Below are 17,841 nucleotides of genomic sequence, written 5' to 3'. Positions count from 1 at the left end.
GGAGGAGCGTGAGGACAGCCTCCGGCGCTGCCCCGCCCCGCCCGCCCGCCCACCCGCACCCGCAGCAGGAGGCAGAGAGGCTTGCCGCCATGTTCACAACGCGGAGCTCCAGTGACCAGCTTCCTCCCCAGACACAACGCATCCAGCAGCATCTCCGACCACACCGCGACGAGGCTGTCAGGGAGGCGATGGAGGAAGCCGACGTCACTGACCAGCCCTTCTCCCTTCAAGAGCTGGAGCGGTCTAGGAGGAGAGGCCGCGACACGGCAGCGGGGGCGGACGGCGTGCCATACTCCATGTTGGCGCACGCTGGGCCGGCTGGGGACGCCGCGCTGTTGGCCACCATCAACGCCTCATGGATGGCGGGCTGTCTGCCGCCCGCGTGGAAGGAAGCCGACATTCAGCCGATTCCAAAGCCGAGGAAGCCCACCAAGATCAGACCCATCTCTCTCCTCAGCTGCACGGCCAAAACGGCTGAGAGGATGGTGCTCGCGCGGCTACAGTGGCGCGTGGGGCCCTCTCACCCACATGTGTTCGGCTACACCCGCGGAGTGAGCACGGCAGACAGCATCCTCGCCTTGCTGACCCAAATTGACCACCGCCCCGCCGTCATCGTCTTCATCGACCTCGAGAAGGCGTTCGAGCTAGCCAGCCCTCACGCCATCCTCGACGCACTCGTGCGGAAAGGGGTGCGAGGAAGGCTGCTGGCCTGGCTCCGCGACTACCTGCAGCGCCGCCGCGCCAGGGTTAGGTTCCAGGGCCTGAGGTCAACCTTCAAGGTACTTGAGAACGGGACGCCCCAGGGCGGCATCCTCAGCCCCCTACTGTTCAACCTGCTGATGGAACAGCTAGTGGCACTGCCTTTCCATGCTGGCACCGTCTTGCTGAGCTACGCCGATGACCTCGCCCTCGTGGTCATCGGAAGGGGCAACAAGCTCAGGAGGACGCAGCAGGCACTCGACCTCATCAGCGGGAAATGCCAGGACCTGGGGTCAAGATCTCGGCAGAGAAGTCCCGGGCCATGATGGTGAAGGCGGCAGACCCAGCCTGGCAGCTCCGCGTCCAGGGAGTTGAGCTGGCATGGACCAACTCCTACCAGTACCTCGGTGTGTGGGTGGACAAGCGGCTGTCCTTCACAGCCCACGCCGCCTACCTGAGGGAGAGGACGCAGTCTAGGCTGAACGAGATGCGGGCCATGACGCGAATCAGCGCGGGCGCCACTTTTTCCGTCCTGCGCCAGTACTACGTGCACGCTGTTCGCTCTCTGGTGGATTACAGCGCCCCCGTCCTCATAGCACTCTCTCCAAACCAGCAGGAGCGGATCAAGGTGCTACAAAACACCGCAATGAGGACCATGCTGGGGGCACCGAGGTGGTCCAGCGCATGCGTCATGCAGAGCGAGACCAGACTGGTACCCCTCACCACCAGGGTACAGCAGATCACGGCCTGCCGCGTAGCGAGGGTGCTGCAGCGTGACGCGGAGGGAGTGACATAGAGGAGACTGAGGCTGGCGGGGACGCAGGGCGCCGAATCTCTCCGCCGCAACCCGTGGCTGCTGCAGTGCACGCTGGCTACCCACAACCTGGCTCGCATGGAGAACTGGCCACAGGCGGACCTCCCTGCCCCCACCTTCCGCGCCCCACCCCCGTGGGAGCCACCCGTGGCAGAGTTCTCCGCCACACAGCTGCCCACCAGCAAGGCGCTCTGCGCCGTGGAGGAGATGCGGCAGCACGCCTTCATGGCCATGGCGCAGGTCACCGAGCCAGACAGTGTTGTGTACTACACCGACGGCTCGGCTGACCCTGACAGCGGAAGGACGGGCGCTGCTGCCATCACCAGAGGGGCCGAGGTGTGTGAGAGGACTCCCGACCACTGCTCCACCCTGCAGAGAGAACTGGTGGCCATCCTGCTGGCCCTGGAGCACGCTCAACACCGGCGGGAGCGCACCGTGGTGCTCCACACCGACTCCAGAACGGGGCTACAAGCTCTACAACAGCCGTATCCCAGCGACAACGTGGGCCTCGTCACCGCCATCCTGGGTAGCCTCCAGAGCCTCGCCGCGCAGGGGCGACGGGTGAGGCTCAACTGGATACCCAGCCACGTGGGAGTACGAGGCAACGAGGCTGCCGACGCAGCCGCCAAGAGAGCTGCTAGTGGCCCCCAGGTGACAAGGCATGTGCCGCCCAGCCTGAGCCAAGTGAGGGCGCAAGCCAGGCTCGCCGCAACCAAGCGCGCCCGCCACACGCACCGGCAGCTGGAAACAAGGAAGAGAAAGGCAGCTTGGTACGCCTCCGCCACTGGCTACCAGTCGTTGGACGCCTCCCAGCAGCAGCCCAGAGCAGACGGCGTGTTGCTGCAACGCGTAAGGCTGGGCTACTGCACCAGGGAACAGCTGTACGACGACTTTCGGGGGCAGGAGTGCGACCACTGCGGGAGGCACAGCCGCCACCCAATAGTGCACTACCTACTGTCCTGTCCGGCCACCGCCGCCCTCAGACCAACGCCGCCACCACCGGCCCATCCTGTAGGCGGTGATCTCCTCAGCAGCCGCGAGGCCAGGGCTGCCCTCATCGTCCGCCACACGCCCACAGACCCGATGCTGCGAGTTCTCAGGGCAGCGCCCCCGCCCCGCTGAACAGGTTGCAGCTCCTTTTCTGACCGGCGAGCAGCACTCCTCGCCGCGCCACCGCACCGCCCACCACCGGGACCCAAGACTCCCCCACCTGCGGGCTGGTGCCCGCTTTGTGTATTATGTATATTCATGTATATTTTTCTTTTTGTGCAATATGTATATATGTATATGTGACATAATACTCAATAAACCTTTAATAATAAAGCGCTTAGTAAAAAGCGATCCCGCCGGTCTCACCTCGCCCTCCCCCACGCTGGAACATGAGTAAAAGTGATCCCGCTGGTCCCACCTCGCCCTCCCCAACGCTGGAACATAAGGAGAGAAGACTGAGCCAGGTTTTAAGCTTCTCGAGTGGTAGGCCGCTTATCACTCGCCCGCCGACATTCTTCAACAGAAGAGGGACCTGACGGCGTCTGTCCAGACCGCAGGCACCGCAGCCATCCCCAGGTGTACCCCGAGCCGCCGCCAGACTGGTGGTACTATAATGAAGTGCGCGAGCATAACCACCGTTTCAACTTGCACAGGAAATTATACAACAGGCGGCCCAACCCCAATAACTTGAGACTCCTGCAGGACGTAGTCGCCACCGCACAGCAGGTATCCCTGAGGACCAGAGGGGCTAAGTGGCTGGAGTGATGCGCCACTTTTAGCCACCACACGTCTCTAGGCCAGCTGTGGAGGAGCGTGAGGACGGCCTTTGGCGCTGCCCCGCCCCGCCCACCCGCAGCAGGAGGCAGAGGCTCGCTACCATGTTCACCACGCGGAGATCCAGTGACCAGCTCCCTCTCCAGACATGACACATCCAGCAGCAGCTGCGACAACACCGTGACAAGGCTGTCAGGGAGGCGATGGAGGAAGCCAGCCCTCACGCCATCCTCGACACACTCGTGAGGAAATGGGTGCGAGGGAGGCTGCTGGCCTGGCTCCACGACTACCTGCAGCACCGCCGCGCCAGGGTTAGGTTCCAGGGCCTGAGGTCGAGCTTCAAGGAATTCGAGAACGGGACGCCCCAGGCCGGCATCCTCAGCCCCCTGCTATTCAACCTGCTGATGGAGCAGCTGGTGGCACTGCCTTTTCATGCGGGCACCGTCCTGCTGAGCTACGCCGATGACCTCGCCCTCGTGGTTACCGGAAGGGGCAACAAGCTCAGGAGGACGCAGCAAGCACTCGACCTCATCAGCGGAAAGTGTCAGGACCTGGGGCTCAAGATCTCGGCAGAGAAGTCCCGGGCCATGATGGTGAAGGCGGCAGACCCAGCCTGGCAGCTCCGCGTTCAGGGAGTTGAGCTGGCATGGACCAACTCCTACCAGTACCTTGGTGTGTGGGTGGACAAGCGGCTGTCCTTCACAGCCCACGCCGCCTACCTGAGGGAGAGGACACAAGCTAGGCTGAACGAGATGCGGGTCATGACGGGACTCACCGCGGCCGCCACATTTTCCGTCCTGCGCAGGTACTACGTGCAGACTGTACGCTCGCTGGTGGATTACAGCGCTCCCGTCCTCATAGCACTCTCCCCAAACCAAGAGCGGATCGAGGTGCTACAAAACACCGCGATGAGGACCATGCTGGGGTCACCGAGGTGGTCCAGCGCATGCGTCATGCAGAGCGAGACCAACCTGGTGCCCCTCACCACCAGGGTACAGCAGATCATGGCCTACCGCGTAGCGAGGGTGCAGCAGCGTGACGCGGAGGGAGTGACACAGAGGAAACCAAGGCTGGCGGGGACTCAGGGCGTCGAGTCTCTCCGCCGCAACCCGTGGCTGCTGCAGTGCACGCTGGCCGCCCACAACCTGGCTTACATGGAGGACTGGCCATAGGCGGACCTCCCTGCCCCCACTTTCCGCGCCCCGCCCCCGGGAAAGCCACCTGCGGCAAGTCGCTCTGCGCCGTGGAGGAGATGCGGCAGCACGGCATCATGGCGTGTACTACACCGACGGGTCGGTTGACTCCAACAGCGGAAGGACGGGCGCGGCTGCCATCACCAGAGGGGCCGAGGTGTGCGAGAGGACTCCCGACCACTGCTCCACCCTGCAGACAGAGCTGGTGGCCATCCATCTGGCCCTGGAGTACGCTCAACACCGACCGGAGCGCTCCGTGGTGTTCCACATCGACTCCATAACCGTGCTACAGGCTCTCGAACAGCCATACTCTAGCGACAATGTGGGCCTCGTCACCATCGTCCTGGGTAGCCTCCAGAGCCTCGCCGCGCAGGCACGGCTGGTGAGGTTCATCTGGATACCCAGCCACGTAGAAGTACGAGGCAACGAGGCTGCTGGCGACGGCGAGGGCGCGAGCCAGGCGCGCCGCAACCCCCGCAACCCAGCGCGCCCGCCACACACACCGGCAACTGGAAACAAAGAAGAGACAAGCAGCTTGGTACACCGCCGCCACTGGCTACCAGTCGTTGGACGCCTCCCAGTAGCAGCCCAGAGCTGATGGCGTGTTGCTGCAGCGCGTGAGACTTGGCTACTGCACCAGGGAACAGCTGTATGACGGCTACCAGGGGCAGGAGTGCGAAAACTGCGGGAGGCACAGCCGCCACCTGCTAGTGCACTACCTTCTGTCCTGCCCAGCCACCGCCGCCCTCAGATCAACGCCACTGCCAGCCGCCCACCCTGTAGGCGGTGGTCTCCTCAGCAGCCGCGAAGTCAAGACTGCCCTTCTCCGCCACACGCCTACAGACTTGATGCTGCAAGTGCTCAGAGCAGCACCCCCGTCCCGCTGACCAGGTCGCAGCTCACGACTTGAACCGGCGAGCAGCACACCTCGCCGCACCACTGCACGATCCGCCACCGGGACCCAAGACCCCAGACCTGAGGGCTGGTGCCCACTTTGTGCATTATATGTACATTCATGTATATTTTGTGCTATATGTATATATTTAAAAATATACTATAATGCTCAATAAACCTAGACGTTAGAAAATAATAGTAAAGTGTATAATATAGTATGATTACAGAGGAGGAAGAAAAGCAACTTTGACAACACTCTGATCATGTCAATGGATATATTAATGGAAATTACAAAAGAGTTATTTCATTTCCAACAGTTAACTTAAACAGACTAAATACTGATGACTACCACACTAGAGAAATTACCTTAGTCGAAATAAACTTATGTTCGTAGATCGAAAAAGAAAGCTCCTGGCTATAATGAGATAAATATTCAAATATTACAAAATTACACACATAAAACGTTAGAACAGTAAAAAAAAAAAAAAATATATATATATATATATATATATATATATATATATATATATATATATATATATATATATATATATATATATATATATATATATATATATATATATATATTTAACGCATGTTTGTCTATTGGATATTTTCCTTATGTTTTGAAAGAAGCAATAATTAAATTCATACCCAAAAAACGATAAAAGCCCTTTAAACCCAATAAATTACCGCCCTATCTCACTGCTTTAAGTGCCTGGTAAGATCTTTGAAAGACTAATACAAGCTAGACTAAACACCTTTTTATCTGAAAATAACATTTTGAAAGAAAGACAACATGGTTTTAGGACATTATTATAAAGGTACACACACGGCAATAACAACAACTTACGAAACAATCGCCAATGCTTTAACGGACAAAAAACCGGTGTACTTGGTCCTAAGAGATGTCGCCAAAGCTTTTGATGAAATGTGTTATAATAGGCTTAAATATAAAATCTTAAGACTTGGACTTCCTGACGTATTAGAAAAAAACCTTGTGTAATTTCTTGGGCAACAGAAAGGCCAAAATTAACATCAGTAATGATTATAATAATGAGATAAGACTATTAAGTGGTGTCCCGCAGGGCAGCGTATTATCACCTTTATATACTAACGACCTTCCTCCACCTGAATATGGCTGTATGGACGCTATATATGCGGATGACATAACCCAAATTATAACAACAGCAAGTAAATCGAAATTAATGATGAAAGTAAAAGTTGAAAGAGAAATTGAAAGAATAAATAAATTTGAAAGAAAATGGAAAATAAAAACAAGTGAAGAAAATTTAAAATAATACCAATTGCTCAACTTAAATCTAAAAAAAATCAGTCATTGGCAAATAAATCGAAACTTGCAATAACGGCAAACTACAACAAGATTCATATGCCATATCACAAAAACAATAAGTAAGGGCAGAGGAATTCTAAGTCAACTCAGAAGATTTAGTAAATTAACACCTAAACTGAAAATGACTCTAGTTGAAACTTTATTAATACCTGTCCTAGAATATCCTACAATACCAATATGCATGGCTTCCTTATCTAAAAAAGAAAATTGCAGTTTCCTAAACAAAGCTGTTAGATTTATACATTGTAATGAAGACGAACAATTGAATACTGAGCAGTTATACATTAAATATAATATTACTCCTCTAAATATCTCTACCCATTACAAAGCTCAAAAAACCTGGGAAACAATAAGAATGAGTGAAAATACGCAATGCGAAGAACTTGTGACCGGACGAAATAACAAACGCACTTGGTTCCTTAAGAGCAGTACCATTATTAACATGGAGGAACCTCAGACAATTACTCGACAGGGTTAATTTTTCTTCTAGTTTTCACAGGTATGATTGTGATTGTAACCGGAAGGACGAACCTATTGGACTACAAATTGAACACCGAAGACTACGTGAAGATTCCCTTACTCCTATATCCTAATTCCTTATCCTTACCTAGACCTTAACCTAATTATCTTATCCACCCCACCTTATCCTATATACTATACCCTATCAAAAATTACTTACCTTATTTCATTACATTAAACTCTAATTATGTAACTTATTAGATACAACAAGGAATATATTATGTACCAACTTATCTTCATACGAAATGACGAGTGTGGAAAATTCGGAGTCTATTAAGGAGACACCTTATACTTTGTCATTGTATTTACTTGTCTAAGTCACAACTTTGTACATAACTTAACTCGGGGTCACAGCACAAGGCAGTCAAAAAATGCTCGGTTTAGTTGTGTATCTCTCGAGGAAGGCTGGCACACTAAGTTATGCACATGGGAAATGCACAAGAAGTACATACTCTCTCTCTCTCTCTCTCTCTCTCTCTCTCTCTCTCTCTCTCTCTCTCTCTCTCTCTCTCTCTCTCTCTCTCTCTCTCTCTCTCTCTCCAGCACAGTGTGACAGATACACCTTCCTCCTGAGTCTGTGTTGTAGGGAAAGTAGTGGCCCTACCAATGCATTTGTGACTCGCGAGTGAGTGTGTGAATGAGTGTGTGTCTGATGGTTAGCAAAAAAAAAAAAAAAAAAAAAAATAGCAAAGTGGTCAAGCCCACTATCTATCTTTTCTTTCACTTTCTTTCACCCCTTCTCTTCCCACCCACTTTCTCTTTGGCTAGCTTTCTATCCTTTCACCCCCCTTAAAAAAAATAAAGTCTCATTAGGAATCGTGGCCCGCTCACAAACTTTAATTTTCTACTTTTGTGACTCCTCTGTGTGTTCTACTGTGGCGGCGATGTGTCAGTGGCCGTAGTTTGGTATTGGAGTAGACTATTTTCTTTCTAAATATTCATCACTCACACGTGCAAGTGGGTTATCAAAGTTCGTCTGGCGTTTTGCGATTTATTTAGAAAAATAAATTGTCAGCTTAACAACAGTGTTACAGCTTAACAACAGTGCACTTCTTTACTACTCATTCACACGTTTAAGATTATAAGCAAAGTTATTATGACTCTTGTGTCTGGTCAGAGTCTAAGTCTATGAATAGTTCGTGACAGAGCGACACGGGTTGTGCGTCTGTAACATCTTAGTGTCTAGCTGCTACTGATGTTAAAAGTGACTTGAGGATAGTCCGAGAGGTGCCTAAGCATACGTCATAGATTTCCATAGCCAATAATATCAAGCAAAATGAATGACGTTTTAATCTCCATCAAAAGAGAGGTAAGCCTTTAACGAGCTGAATGAGCATAAAACAAACCGGCTGTTTATAGTTAAGCTTGGCTGTTATCAATACAACGTCCTGTTCACCTCTTGCACAATTTTTCTAATACTGGCGTTAGATTCTCTAACGCGTCTCTAATTTCCTTCTAATTCTACTCCTATGCCTATTCTTTTTCATGCAAATTAGTGCTTATTACACTTTCCTTCATGATTCTTACTTTTCTCCTCCTGTCAAATCTCTTCTTTTTCCCTCACCTAACTCATAATGAAGTAACAAGTAAAAAAGTCTCGTTAGGAAAAGACTACATATGCTTATTTCATTAAATCTTGAGAAGGAGACGGATTCTTTAATAGGAAGAAGACTTAGGTAGACAATACAAAAGAAGTATAGACAAGAAATCACGTTTAGAATAAAGGTATATCCCGACTCTCTTCTCAGCGGTCAGCGGATCAGCAACACAAAGTCTTACCAAAACGTTTGATATGGGATGCCATGGGAAAACGCTGGCGATGCTTGATGCGTGAGTATTCACACTGCAAGCGATGATGTGCTATGTTATGCACCTTCTCTTCCAACGCCAAAGGGAACAGTGCAGTTACGAGTGACAGCATGACCTTGTTGCCTTGAATGACTCACAAGTTACTCAGGACAGGCATGCGTCAGCCGAGCTTTTTGAGAAAAAATCGCTGGGCCGGCGTGAGGCAAGATGCGTGAGTTGTTGTAACTCAACAGTCGCCAAGAAGAAATTAAACACATAAGAAGAAGGAATAATGAAAAAAGAATGAAGAAATTAAGAGTAAATAAAAAAAAAAGTAGAAAGAATGAATGCGGGAAGAATATTACAAACACGAAAGCAGGTACCAAAATTACAAGAAGCTGTCACTACCCTGATAGATGATAGACGAGACACGACCACCGAGGAGAACAGCAAGATGCAGTGAGTCATCACAAGACTAACACAGCCGGAGAACACCAGCAGATTAAAAGAGATACCAGGTGGCTATCGTAAAATTAGTACACAAAGAAAGCAGAGGTCACTGGCAGCAAATGACGTGGAAAAGTCGAACAGCTGACACACCATAGGAAATATCACCTTCTTGTTCCTGATGGGATGAAGATGCGATATATCGAAACTTACTCGAGAATAAACCTTATTGAAAGTTGAAGGAAAATAATCTGTATGATCGAACAATGGGAAGATAAATCTTACAGTAATAGAAACCTTATTTGGGCAAAAGGTCGCTCAAACATCACGTGTATATTATGAGGAGTAGGAGATGGGAATAAACAGGAGACAGAGACAAGCTAGACAGAGGTGTGTAAGACCAGAGAGGGTCAAAATGGCCAAGCCGCCATTCACAGTGCCGTCAAGTAGAGCCAGACAGTTGTAATGCAGTCAGAGTAGGGATTAGGTATGCGTAGGATGTGCTCCCTTATTGAATATTAGTTGCGGGATCTGTGTAGGATATACTTTATCATTCAGTGTTAATTGCATGAAGTGATTTGAATTGTGTAATGTGAAGTATTCCAAGATATTTTATGAAATTTGCGTGAAGAGAGATTAATCCAATTTTCGTAGTTTTTCGCTGTTGCAGGAAGTCGTATATGATCGTCTCAGTGTAAATATGTGCAAATGGCCAGTCTTATGGATTAGGGGCGCAGCAAGATTGTGCAACATAGAAGCACGACATTGGTGGCAGCGATGGGACTTATGTTGGAAAGATAATATTGTATATATTGATAGTGCAAAGACAGATATTGTCAGGGTTGATATTGCAAGACTTAGGATATTGGAAAAATAGGATGCGGGAATGCGAAATGAAAGTTGTAATGATTTGCTGCAATAGATGTTGTAATTATTTGTTGTTGAGTAGCCTGCAAAATTAGGTGATGTACTGTAATACGTAGTGTGAAATTTTAATCACAATATAAAAATAAAATAAATGTGAAATCAGTTAAGCTATTCACTCTGTGTGTGTTGCTCGCAAGCTGTCGTCATAAGGGTTCTCACTCCCATAAATTTTAGGGTTACTTCACTTGATTCTTTAAATCATCTTGCTCTGATTAAGAAAAAAAAAAAAAGTTTTGAAATATGTTCGGTGAATTATATTGTTAGTCTGATAAATGGAATTATGGCCTCTTGCAACGATCATTTGTCACTTGTTTCGCCAGTAATATACAAAATAATGGGAGAAATAAAAACACACAGGGAAACACACATATCAAGACAATACCAATGTCCAACATGTCATAGACGTCATTAAAATTGGTATAAAAAATGCAAATATTGTTGATTTCTAGACGGTTGATAGATAGATTGAGCCACGGTAGGGAACACAGGTGCTGAGGAATTTGATACAAGATCACAAGGATAAGATTTCACTATAAAACATCTAACTGTACAAATGGCAAATTCTGTTCGATAGCGAAAAAAATAAATAAATAAATAAAATAAATATATAAATAAATAAATAAGTAAATAAAATAAAATAAAATAAAATAAAATAACAATAATAATAAATAAATAAATAAAATAAGTAATAATTGCCCAGAGACGTGAAGGAGATGCCTTATGAAACATAAACTGTCGTTATACATGATAGGAACATTTTCACTGAAAGAAGCAAGTGCGGGAAGACGATAAATTTAATGGAAGAAACATAAGAGCCGAAAAATAAACAATATATAGATAGGACTTTTCATACAGAAGTGAGCGACTGAAATAATGTTGAAATATTCTGAAGAGTGATAGAAGCGCGCATCATCATGAGTAAACGCAACGGTAGAAAGAGTTGTCATGACAGCTGATGTAAATACCTGATTTGAAGAAATTGAAGGTGTATAAAGTTACTATTAGTTGATATTTAGAAAATATATTTTGACATTGTTTCCGGGTTAAGTTGAAACCCGGGATAAACGTGGAAGCGTATGTCTGATGTCCAGGCTTAAATAAACGATAAATAGACTGAGTCGATAAAGTGACTTGAAATAAAAAGAAATGTTAGGAGTGAGGGGAGAAGAAATTTTTCAGTCAAGCATTAAGAAAACGATTAGCCATGTATTAAGAAACGTAAGGGAGAGAATTAGGATATTGACAGCACTGTAAAGTAACGATGTTGGAACAGTGTTAGCTCATGCAACTAAAGGATTGTTGTCTAGACCTTGGCTCACGGGACTCTGTCAGTGACGAAATGCGAGTCTAATGAAGCGATATTTCAAGTTATCACTACAGCTTCCACTTGTGTTATTAGATTTTATAAAATTTTAGATAAATTGAGTAAAAAGAATCTAACCATATGGTAACATTTTTTTTTTTTTTGAGTATGGATACGTAGATGTTAATCATATGAAATTATGACCCTGTATTAAAAAAATAAAATAAAATAAAATAAAATAAATAAATAAATAAATAGATAAATAAATAAATAAATAGATAAATAAATAAATAAACAACAATTTGACCGTATTGAGATACAATAACATAGAACATAAGAACATAAGAAATAAGGGAAACTGCAAGAAGCGACCAGTGGCAGTCCCTGTATGAAATATACCTACCTATTTCCATCTATTATCCCCATCCATAAACCTGTCTAATCTTCTCTTAAAGCTCTCTAGTGTCTTAGCACTAACAATATGATTACTGAATCCGTTCCACTCATCTAACTCTATTTGAGAACCAATTTCTTTGTATTTCCTTCCTAAACCTAAATTTTTCAAGCTTGAACCCGTTATTTCTTGTTCTACCCTGGTTGCTGATCCTAAGAATTTTGCTTACATCCCCCTTGTTCTAACCCTTACACCACTTAAAGACTTCTATGAGGTCCCCTCGTAACCTACGTCTCTCTAAAAAATGTAAATTTAACAACTTCAGTCTCGCCTCGTAAGGAATACTCCTCATCCCCTGTATCCTTTTAGTCATTCTCCTCTGTACTGATTCTAGAAAACCTATATCTTTCCTGTAATGTGGGGACCAGAACTGCACAGCGTAGTCTAAATGAGGTCTGACCAGCGCCAAGTACAATTTTAATATTACTTCCGGCCTTCTACTTTTAACACTCCCAAAAATTAATCCTAGTACCCTATTTGCCCTCTTTCTGGCTTCTATGCATTGTTTCCCTAGACGGAGTTCAGAGCTAACTATAACTCCTAAATCTTTCTCGTACCGTGTACCTACCAGAGTTAGGTTGTTTAATGTGTACCTACCGTGTGGGTTTCCTCTACCTACACTAAATACTTTGCATTTATTGATATTAAATTGCATTTGTCATCTGTCCGTCCTTTCATTCATTCTATCTAAATCTGCCTGCAAGGCGATGGCATCCGGTTCTGACCTAATTAATCTACTATCTTTGTGTTATCCGCAAATTTACTAACATCACTACTAATTCCACTATCCAAGTCATTGATATACATCAGAAATAACAATGACGCTAATACTGATCTCTGTGGCACCCCACTAATTACATGACCCCACTCGGATTTCGAGCCGTTTATTACAACTCTTTGTCGCCTGTCGCTAAGCCATGACCCTATCCAGGCTAACACCTTCCCATCTATCCCGTGTGCCCTAACCATTCCCAGGAACCTTTGATGGGGTACTTTGTCAAATAAATGCTTTATTAAAGTCCAGATATAAGATATCATAACTATCACCATTATCTACTGCCTCGTACACTTTACTGTAAAAACTTAACAAGTTTGTCAGGCAAGACTTCCCCTTCGTGAAGCCATGCTGTGACTGATTTATCAAGTTATGTTTGTCTAAATGTTCCCTAATGTTCCTCGCTGTTATTAACTCTAATATTTTACCTACAACTGAAGTTAAGCTGACAGGTCTATAGTTAGACGTTAAAGTTTTATCTCCTTTCTTAAAGATGGGTACTACATTAGCCTGCCTCCACATTACTGGTACCTCACCCGACTCCAGTGATTTCCTAAAGACAGAAACTAACGGCTCACTAATAATCTCTTTGCATTCCTTAAGTACTCTGGGATATATTTCATCTGGTCCTGGTGTCTTGAACTTTTTTTGCCTATCTATCTCCTGTTCCACTATCTCCCTATTTATGGAAATATGTCAGCTTCTCATTCTCATCTGCTCTAAACATCTGTTCACTATCTGGCATATCCTGCATGTTTTCCTGGGTGAAGACAGTTAAAAGATACTCATTCAAAAGTTTACTAATCTCCTCCCCACAACTAACCAGCTCCCCATCTGCTGCCTTTAGTAGACCTATAGTATCCTTATTCTTCGTCCTGTATACCTGATAAAATCCCTTGGCTGGCTACCTTTTATTCATAATTGCCCTCAGCTTTCCTCGTAAACTTCCTGACTGTTCTAACTAATTCATTATATTGTGACCATCACACTTCTTCACCTGCCCTTAATCTCTTATATATATTTCTCTTACACCCTATATAATGTTTTTACCTAGCAGTCATCCATTTAGGGTCATTTTTCTGTGATCTTATTACCCTATACGGGATATTTGCTAACTGACCTGTATGAACTTTATCTATGAAATATTTATACAATTCATCTACATCTAGCTCACCTAGTCCCCTCATCTCGGCCCCTACCATCCTCTCCACTCCCTCATCTACTCGCCTCGACCTCACCTCTCTCATTTCAGCATGACCTGACATTCCAACATACTAACACCTAGCTCCCCCTCGCCCTCTCCTTTGCCCCTTCCGGACACATCTTTCCTCCTCTTGTCCTACACCCTCACGCCACACCTCACCTCTCTCATCCTGCCTTATCTCTCTGAACTCCGCCCCGGAACTGACCTCACCCTGCATCCGTTGCAAATCCACTCCTTGGAGGTACCTTTTTAATTCCTCAAAATCTGCTCTCCTAAAGTCAGGTATATTACTAGTGTTTTTTGCTTCTAAAAGTTTCTTCCTATTCTAAATTGTACCTAATTTCCCTATGGTCACTGTTACCTAGCTGTCCTCCAATCCCTACCTGCACGACTGCTTCCTCCCTGTTAGCAAAAATTAAATCTAGAATATTATTCCCCCTAGTGGGTTCTACGACTACCTGTTTTAAAAAATTATCCTGAATTACCTCAAGAAATTCCTCTGCTTCCTTGTTACCCACCATCAGACTCCATTCGATATTCCTAAAATTAAAATCTACCACACATACCTGACTGTACCTGCCTGCTCTATTTAATTCCTGCCACAATGAGGTGTTAATTTCCTTTGAACTGGTCGGTGGTTTGTACACTACCCCTAGTACTACTAACTGCGATCCTTCCTTAATATCTACCCATATCGACTCTGCTTTGTTATCTGTTTCAATTCTACTGTTAACATGCTAATGTTCCTTCTTGCAAAGTACAATATGTGAAAAAATTTATATATATATATATATATATATATATATATATATATATATATATATATATATATATATATATATATATATATATATATATATATATATATATATATATATATATATGCGTGTGTGTGTGTGCGCGTTGTTACGACCACAGATACCGTGTCCCACCCTTCACTGTTGCCTTTAATTCAGTTAGCTTCCCTAGATTACTGTATCACCTATGTAATCTAGTGTGGTGCCCAACCTCTGGTTTACAGGGTCCCTTTGGTCCTGCAACTCTTATACAAGCAGTTGTAACACCATGTTCCGCCCCCGACCCTTTCTTCATTGCTGCCACTACCTGGGGTCAGCCTCCCTACATTGCCTCCTGTGCAGTGTAGGGTGGGAAAGAATCATATAATCCACGTCCTAGGGATCACAACTATGACAAAGGACAAATGACTATGAGTTACCATCCTCACGAAACAATAAAAACACCCACGCTCATAGAATATCTTCTCCTGCCGAACGATACCATATACAGCTTCATAGAAGACGGACAAGACCACCCCGACAGGAGACTGCCGGGGAAGGAATATACATTACTGTCCAATAGAGAAACTATAATCCTCTGGATCCAGAGGTCATAAAAGAACTATGAAGCTCAGTAGCATTTAATGATACTACAAGATGTTACAAGCGGACAGGGACAGGCAAGGGGGAAGCCCGCAACCAACCCAAATTTTCATGGCAAGTCCACACTCAGTCATACTCTTATGACTGGTGTGTTGCCTACTTAAATCGAGAAGGGCAGTGCTGCTGCTAACCCATATATAACATTAACTAACAAGCGCCCTCTAAAACAGGCAAATCTACCACTATTCTGTGTCAGTGTTCCCTCCTCGTTCACTATGTGTTGGTCTTCTGACTGTCTGAGCTCGACTGGTTGGCGTGGGAATGGGAGAATTTAGGCGGTCCCACTTTGCTGAGAGATGTGGGGAGGGATGGGAGGGTGGCGCACAACGACCTATCTTGCTCCCACATATACTACGAGCGGTGAGATACAAAGATATTTATCTTTAAAAAAAATCACTGGGAGCAACTTACAAAAGGCTGGGTGGATTCTGATTACTCTGTAGTGTCTGAGGTCCAAGAGGAATGAAAGACTGCATCCTGCTATGACCTTTACTGAGTGCTGACTGCCTTTGTTACAAGTGGCGCGGGCTGGTGCTGCCGCGGGCATCTCTCAACATATCGTACACCCTACATCCCCCCTCCAAAATAATAGTACTCTTTTATTTGATAGAAAAGAAAGGGTGTACTGGAAACAAATAAACAGAAATTACAATAGAGCAAGGTAAACAGGGCGAGTAGCCTACGCCTCATAATCTTTCAGCCACAGTGGACGCTTCTTGTTCCTGCTTGGGCGTCTGTCCTGGGGCGCCGAGGTCGTGCCGGTGGGTGTGCTGCTGGGGTTTGCGGTGGGTGGGGCACCAGGGGTACTGCCTGTTCCAGCTTTCACACACCTTAAGTGTCTCCGGTTCCTCAGAGACAGACGGCCGCTACCGTCTAGCCTGACGGTGTATTGGCGGTAGGGCAAGACCTCTGTTATCACCCCCGTCCGGTCCCACCGGTTAGAGGCCTGATTCTGGATGCGGACCCTGGCACCTGTCGAGAGGGGTTGGAGGTTCCTTGGAGTGTCCGAAGCTGTCACTGCTTCCTGCTCCTCCGCCATCAGTCGTTCTCTCTTTCGCAACGTTTGGCTCCAATATTGGTCCAATCGCAGGTGTTGTCCAGCCATGGGTACCCCGTCGCGAAGTTGTCTGCCAGTGGCCAGCTGTGCTGGTGACTTGTTGATACACCGCAGGGGAGTGTTCAGGTATTGCAGGATGGCCAGAGTTGCTTTGTCATTGTCAAGGCTGCCGCCTGGGGAAGTGTTGTCCCTGATGATCCTCTTGGCTGTCTTGACTGCCACCTCAGCCCTGCCATTAGACTGAGGGTACTGGGCAGACGACAGGCGCACCGAGACCCCCCAGTTCCTGTAGAAGGTGTCCATCTCCGCGCTTGTCAGGTTGGTTCCTCCGTCCATAGACATGTGTTCAGGGGCTCCGTAGCGAGAAAAGTACTTCCTAAGCTGCGTCTGGATCTTGTAGGAGCTGGCACCGTTGGGGAAATGGGCCACCTCGAGCCAACCTGTCAGCCGGTCAGCATAGGCCATGTAGGTGTGGCCCTCCCACTGGAACATGTCAACGACAGTGTGCTGGAACGGGTAGTCGGGAGGCGGGGTGAGCTCCATGGTCTCCCGTGGCAATGATGGACTGTGGATATCGCAGGACTCGCACGATGCTCTGTGATGCTGCAAGTCTCCCTCCATGCCGGGCCAATACACGGACTGTCTGGCTCTGCGCATCATAGAGTCTAATCCCTGGTGACTAGCGTGGAGGTTGGAAGCGACTTGGTTATGGAGACTCTCAGGGACGACAAGGCGGACGTTTCCTTGATCGTACGTGTACGTGAGGAGCCCTTCGTTCATGGCCAGTCGTTCCCTTATGCCGTAGAACGGACGGAGGCAGGGGACTTCAAGTGACCTGCTTTCTCGCCAGTCTCAGCTCGTCACCTTGGCGACCAACATCTGATACACGGGGTCGTCAGCAGCTGCTCTTCTCACTGTTTCTTCATCCATTGTGCACCCATCTTGTATGGTAGCCATGGTTACTATAGCGACGGAGGCCGTCAGGTCTTCGTCGAGTTCGATGTCCAGGGAATCAGGAGCTGCTCTCAGGGCCGGGTAGCGCGACAAGAAATCCGCTGCAGAGTTTTTCTTCCCCGGCAGATACTTTATTGTGAACCTGAACTGTAGGGTTTTTTCCTTCAGTCTAAATAGCCGGGGGTTGGTCACGTCTGTTAGTGCCCTGTTCCCCAGTAGCTTGACGAGCGGGCGGTGGTCAGTAACTAGGCAGAGG

General features: G+C 47.1%; 3 protein-coding genes across 3 annotated transcripts; 2 read left to right on the top strand and 1 right to left on the bottom strand.

Annotated features, from left to right (window-relative positions):
* The first annotated feature begins 1,591 nt into the window (after nt 1-1,591).
* Nucleotides 1,592-2,635, top strand: LOC135113855 (uncharacterized). Its single transcript, XM_064029477.1, has one exon. It carries the CDS (start codon nt 1,592-1,594, stop codon nt 2,633-2,635), a length of 1,044 nt encoding a protein of 347 aa, XP_063885547.1.
* A 257-nt stretch (nt 2,636-2,892) lies between these two features.
* On the top strand, nt 2,893-15,279 carry LOC135113854 (uncharacterized). The gene is made up of 5 exons (XM_064029476.1): nt 2,893-2,967; nt 3,439-4,442; nt 4,588-4,975; nt 5,085-5,327; nt 15,157-15,279. The coding sequence occupies exons 1-5, from the start codon at nt 2,893-2,895 to the stop codon at nt 15,277-15,279; spliced, it is 1,833 nt and encodes a 610-aa protein (XP_063885546.1).
* A 974-nt stretch (nt 15,280-16,253) lies between these two features.
* LOC135113853 (uncharacterized protein K02A2.6-like) lies at nt 16,254-17,411 on the bottom strand. The gene has a single exon (XM_064029475.1). It carries the CDS (start codon nt 17,409-17,411, stop codon nt 16,254-16,256), a length of 1,158 nt encoding a protein of 385 aa, XP_063885545.1.
* Between the last annotated feature and the right edge of the window lie 430 nt (nt 17,412-17,841).

The sequence above is a fragment of the Scylla paramamosain genome, chromosome 26, assembly GCF_035594125.1.
Source record: "Scylla paramamosain isolate STU-SP2022 chromosome 26, ASM3559412v1, whole genome shotgun sequence".
NCBI lineage: Eukaryota > Metazoa > Arthropoda > Malacostraca > Decapoda > Portunidae > Scylla > Scylla paramamosain.
The sequence above is the reverse complement of the archived record's forward strand: the minus strand, read 5'-3'. Positions and strand labels throughout refer to the sequence as shown.

Coding starts and splice junctions, on each gene's coding strand:
- LOC135113854 (XM_064029476.1), top strand. CDS start 2,893: ATGAGTAAAAGTGATCCCGCTGGTCCCACCTCGCCCTCCCCAACGCTG. Junction 4,443..4,587: donor CTGGCTTACATGGAGGACTG/GCCATAGGCGGA, acceptor TGACTCCAACAG/CGGAAGGACGGGCGCGGCTG. Junction 4,976..5,084: donor CGCGCCCGCCACACACACCG/GCAACTGGAAAC, acceptor GTGTTGCTGCAG/CGCGTGAGACTTGGCTACTG.
- LOC135113855 (XM_064029477.1), top strand. CDS start 1,592: ATGGAGAACTGGCCACAGGCGGACCTCCCTGCCCCCACCTTCCGCGCC.
- LOC135113853 (XM_064029475.1), bottom strand. CDS start 17,411: ATGAACGAAGGGCTCCTCACGTACACGTACGATCAAGGAAACGTCCGC.